Source organism: Salvia miltiorrhiza, chromosome 2 (genome assembly GCF_028751815.1).
Source record: "Salvia miltiorrhiza cultivar Shanhuang (shh) chromosome 2, IMPLAD_Smil_shh, whole genome shotgun sequence".
NCBI lineage: Eukaryota > Viridiplantae > Streptophyta > Magnoliopsida > Lamiales > Lamiaceae > Salvia > Salvia miltiorrhiza.
Window position 1 is genome coordinate 13,045,749 of NC_080388.1, and position 5,946 is coordinate 13,051,694.

Below are 5,946 nucleotides of genomic sequence, written 5' to 3' on the forward strand. Positions count from 1 at the left end.
CATTGACACAAGCATAGACCTTTTCATAATTCAATCCAAGACCTTTAATTATTGTCTTAGCCTCATAGTAAGAGCTAGGGAGTGACTCATTATCTGATAATGCCTTTTTTAACACTTCTAGCAACATTGAGAATGATTTGTTGCTCCATCTATTAATTATCTTGATATGCATCAGCGTCACAACAAATGATAGCTTACTGAAAGTATTACAACCTAGATATAACTCTTTATCAGCATCTTTCAGTAATTTCATGTCGCAGCCCGACGCCTAGCCAGTGATAGCGTAGACCGGGTATCAATACGACTAAATAAATTAATAAGGTAAAAAGAGAAAACTAGATTGAACGTCAAGCGGAAGCAATCACTGAAACGTGATAAATCAAGAAAGATAACATCATCATCAGTGTCGAAATTATTAGCTTTATAACTTTTAAATCATCGAGATTCTTGTCAATCCTTACAAAGCAGACATAGCTAATTACTCACAAAGACTCTGGATATACAGAGTATCACAGCAAAATGCAAACAGACTATATGTATGAAGATATATAGCCGAGAGTAAATTTCTTGATTAAGTCCAAAATAAACTTCAACATTTTGATGTTACCGCAAGGAATATAATTACGGTATAAGGAAGATCATCCGAAACAAAATCCCTGCCAACACCAGTCCAATCTCCCTCTTCACTTATCCTGCACGTTTAGAAATACATGCAGGGCTAAGTACAGAATACTCAGTGGACATATGCCGAAAATCAATGAAAACTCGCTCTTAGAGCTATAGATTGAACTTGTCACATAAGCAATACACGGGGATTTTACTCAAAAGAACCCATGTAAGCAGTTAACAATCATAAACCCCATAAATAAATGACCGGTCAAAATTCTCGTTATGTATGTACCACATCTACAAATCATCATCATTAAAGGTACTGAGAAGTAGGCCTCCTTCTCAAGTACCGTGACCGACCGACCCGAAGGACAGCTCACAATCACCTCTGACCGGTCGACCCGAAAGACGGATCACGGTCATCTCTGTGTACACAATCCCTCTTGTGGCAGGACCCGGATTCGTCTCATCAGTAGAGGGTGACATACAGGCTCATCGTCATCAAAACTCGGCAAGTCAATTAGTTCAACATCAATAAATCTCAAATTATTTATCAAACTCATAAACATCATCATCAGTAATAATTTTCATCAAACTGAAATTTAACAGTTAACTCATGTCATTTACTTCATTTTGTATAAAAGGCCTACGATACGCAGGGGATCTCTATATACGTATAGTAAAAATAATGCCCACCTGATGACTTTAGCTTACTCTCGTAGCACTCGGGGGGGGACTCACTTCCGTCTTCTGCTCATATCTTCAGATACCATCACATCGGAGTAGTTCATGATAAGAATAAAAGAGATTAGTCAGAAACTTCGTGACTAAGAATACCATTCCTATCTTCGTACTATTTCATCTACTCATCACTACACTCCGTCTATCTCGATCTCATATAAAAACTCTTTCTAAGTATTCACTACTCTATTCTTGACTTACCACCCAATTTAGGTCTAAACTCTGTCAAGGAACAACTCATAGATAAACAATCCAAAAGCATATAGCAATCACATACACAAACTCATTTTTGAAAAAAAGTAAAATATATTTAGTCGGGGAAAATTCCCAAAAATTTATTTTATAAATCATTCTTAAACCAATTATTCAAAAATTAATTCACATAAACAAGTTATGCCATTTTATTTTATTTTTCATATATAAGCTCGATTCATCTTCACTAAGCCACATATAGGCATCTTTAATTCATATCTCATCTCATAATCAAAATCTTATTTAATTCACTCTTTCTGCACTGCCTTAACTTAAGAGAATAAACTGTTTCTCCTCGGAACTCTCCTGGGTTCGAGACTTATACTATTGGAAACCTCTTTGAGTCTAGTTTCATTTAAAAAGAAGTAGGTTGAAAAACTCCAAGTAGTTTAAGAGATATGACTGTTCTCCCACAGTCTACCATATTCGACAGTTTTGTGCAACCAGAGGTTTTGATTTTTGAAAAATAGTAAACATTGCCTAAATGACTTGAAATTTTGTGGGTAGCTATATAACACATTAATCTATTTACCATAAAAATTGGGAAGGCAAAACGTCAGGGGAAGCTACTGAGAAGGGTGACTCTAAGGTCTATTCTTCGAAATTTTCGGTAGAATGCAGTTGATGTTTTTCATTTTAAAAGGGTAGTAAATTAACGATGTCCAAATGACTTGAAATTTTACAAGTACGTTCATAACACTCTTATAGATTCACCATAAAATTTTCAAGATTTTTGGGTATCAAAAACCCTGTCGAAATTCATCAAGTCAGTAGCTTTTTTCAAGCTTGCCAAATTAACTCATCAATTTGCCAACTTAAGCATATAACCAACTATACCCTATTTCTCATCAAACTAATTCATTGAAATATTCATCAAACACCTTTAGTCATTATTCTAATCCATCAAATATCATACCAACACTCTCATAGACTCATAATCATAATCAAATCATCACTCACTCCATGAACTCCAAACTTCTCAATATCATATAAACTAACTCATCCAAAAATTCATATATCAATCTAAATCCATTCTTTACATGCAGAAATGGACTAAATAGGATCTCAATAGCATGAATATAATCTCAATTTAAGATTAGATGATGAAATTTTTGAAGGGGTATGAACCCTAATTTTCAAAAATTGCAAGAATGAAGTGGGTGATGTTTTCTTGCTTAATCTATCAATATATACTCATATCTAACTCAAATATAACTAGATATGAGTAAATCTAATACTTACTCAATGATTCTTGAGTAGAAAATGAAAATATTCTCTTGACTTCAAGCTTTAAAAACCTTCCGTAGTTGCTCTTGATTTGAAGTGTATAGATGTTTAGAGCTCGTTTTAATGGAAGCTTATGGTATATATAGAAATGATCTATGAAGCTTTGTATATGATCATCAATGGAGGATGATGAAGAAAATTGAGAGAGAAAGAGGTGAGAGGGGACGGTACATTTGGGGAGAAAGAAATAATTTGTTTTATTTAAGTCATTTGCTTAGCCTCTAAGCATAACTTATAATATTTAATTAATTGCTACACATGCTTAAATTAGCAAGTGGAGACCAGAGCTGAACAACTTAGAGGCAGAGACCAGAGCTGAACAACTCTGACGTCAGAGCAGAGACCGGAGCATCTCATAGGCCAGAGCAGAATAGCTCAGACCAGAGCAGAGACAAGAGCATCTCAAAGGCCAGAGCAGAGTAGCTCATATGCCTGAGTAGAGACCAGAGCAGAGCAGCTCCAAGGTCAGAGCAGAGACCAGAGCAGAGTTTGGCACTGCGCGGTCTTTTGGTAGGCAGTGGGGGTGCTTACGGCGATGTCGTATAACCGACCTCTTTTTTTTTTTTTTTTTTTAAACGCAATTTATATAGCAAGTGGCACAGTATCTCCAAACTTTAATATATAATAATCATGTATCTCACATGCTTCCATATAATCAATGTACCAAAAGTGTGTAGTATAGGGTAGTAAAAATAATTTAAGGCACATGTCTCATAATAAAATCATTACCCAACATCAAAAAATTGTGTGACTAAAAATAATTATAATAATAATTAGTGCACACATAGTTCACTCCTCATCTATCTCAGAAAACTAAATTCTGAGAATTTCCCTTAGGAAAATTTTTAACTCGATTTAATTATTCACCGATTAAAATATATCTCGTTGGTTGCTCGTTTTAAAATTAATCTCGTGTGCTATAATACTCAAGGAAATCATATTCATTCAATCATAGTCACACATGTATCAAGTAGGTCACATAAAAGTCATTTAAATATTCTCACTCAATCTAAATCGGTGAAATCCTAATGTCAGTGAAAATCTAACGTCAACTCAATCATCTCACTATTTCAACTCTTCTCTATTGTGATTCTCACTTACTCTCATCGACTCTATTTCTAGTCAAGTATCCTCTTAAACTCCACACTCTAGACCATCTCAAAATAATTATGCTTCCTCTATCGAAAATAGAATCTATATCCTTATCCCAGTTCAATCAACATCTCTATCAAAACTCATTCTCTCAAAGTAATTTATGCAGTACTAGTTCTATCATCAGAATTCTAGAATACTCATATCTCAATCTATTGAGAAACTTCATCTCGGTCTTAAGCTACTACTAATATCTCAATGCTCATAATAGTATCTCGATCCTATCAACCATAGGGTAAAATTATGGGGTGTTACATTTCATAAATGTTTTAGACTCAAACTTTGACTCGAAATTTTGATTACTTGAAGACCCCTCCTTAGTTAAGTTCATCCTTATTGGAGCATAAACATCTTCAATCATACCTTGTGTATCAAAAAACTCATAACCATCTGCACCTGCAATATTTTCTCGGCCCTCATTTATGTCATGCCCATCAATCATTCCTTCATCCTCATCCTCATCAGAATCAGAATCAGGAAGTTCTTCCCCATGAAGCATCCATATGGCATAATCTTTAATAAAACCGTACTGTAACAAATCAGCCTCAACATCATCTCGACTCTGGTATAAAACGTTATTGCATCTTTTGCAAGGACATCTAATCTTCTCTTGTACATCCTTAGTAGCATATGCAAAACTTAAGAATTGACGAACACCTTCTTCATATTGAGGGAGCCGTCTATTATTGAGATTGATCCAACTTTTATCCATAGCAAACTTCACACCTTTCATCAGTTATGCAATCAACATAAATTTAAGATTATTGTCAATTTAGCGTGATCATGCTGAAAATTAAATCCTATAAAAAAAACCTGTTCATAAAAGCTATAAATTCGAAAATCATAAATCAAATTCAATGTTCAACAAAACATGTAAATTTCGAATTCGGGTTATATTGAATCTGTAAATCATCGATAAATTAAAAAAAAATTAGCTGGAGAATTTGAACTCTTAAATTAAATACCTGGATTGAGGTGGAAAAAGTGGTTTGCGCTTAGGGGAGTCTTTGATGAACAATTGTATATTTAGATGGTTTCCCTTCACGAGCTGAGCTGCCTTCCTTGGTTCATTCTAACTCCAAAAGATTGTTTGAGTTGTAATTGTAGTGGAATTTAAGCTGTAATTGAGAAAAAAATAAAGTGAAGAAGACACTTATTTTTTCTTATTTAATTTATACTATGGAAAGATGTTGGATACCTATACGGGCGTCGGGCGATAACTAGGGCTAATCGTGTAAGGCAAATTTTGAAAAAAAATAAATTATGTAAGGCAAATTTCCGTTCAAATAATTAAAATAAATATAGGTAGGGTATATAGTAGCATGATCACGCTTTTAGATTCATTTATGATCTTCTTTCTTAACTTACTAAACCATAGTATTTTCTTATTTGCGTGAAAATTTAATATGAAAATATTTATATTTAAATTGTAAATTTAGCGTGATCATATCTATGACACGATCTTTTTTTTATGGAGATCTCACATTTGTTTTTAGTTTTTAGTTTGTTTTATTTTATATTTCTTCAATTCCAATATCTTTTACTATTTAGGTTAACTAGTACGTCCTCTCGTGCGATGCATTGACCATGATATATTTATTTATTTTAAAATTTTTAAATTATCTTAATGAGTGTAATATTAAATATTATCAATTTAATTTAAATATTATTATTTGATTAAAATAATATATAGTAACAATATTATGAACTTAACGAGTACAATATCAAATATGTTGTATAATATGTGACAATATATATTTTTTTAATTGACACCTTCCTATTTCTTTCATATATTATATATTTTTTCTTGTTTTTAAATTTATAAATATCAATAAATTGTATAGAAAAATAAATTTGTGGAAATTATTAATAAAGAAAATTTCAATCATTTTGTAACACCCGACA

General features: G+C 32.9%; 1 protein-coding gene across 3 annotated transcripts; it reads right to left on the reverse strand.

Moving 5' to 3' along the window:
• Nucleotides 1-400: 400 nt before the first annotated feature.
• On the reverse strand, nt 401-5,303 carry LOC131011265 (uncharacterized). Of its 3 annotated transcripts, XR_009096826.1 has the most exons (5): nt 5,240-5,303; nt 5,007-5,159; nt 4,405-4,767; nt 1,306-1,369; nt 401-692 (listed from the first exon to the last, which is right to left on the reverse strand). XR_009096826.1 is itself a non-coding variant. In XM_057939051.1 (3 exons), exons 2-3 carry the CDS (start codon nt 4,751-4,753, stop codon nt 1,347-1,349), a joined length of 372 nt encoding a protein of 123 aa, XP_057795034.1. In that variant the 5' UTR covers nt 4,754-4,767; nt 5,007-5,233; the 3' UTR covers nt 704-1,346. The 3 variants fall into 3 exon arrangements, 1 of the variants encoding a protein (XP_057795034.1); XR_009096825.1 differs by lacking the exon at nt 5,240-5,303 and having other exon boundaries at nt 5,007-5,233; XM_057939051.1 differs by lacking the exons at nt 401-692; nt 5,240-5,303 and having other exon boundaries at nt 704-1,369; nt 5,007-5,233.
• Between the last annotated feature and the right edge of the window lie 643 nt (nt 5,304-5,946).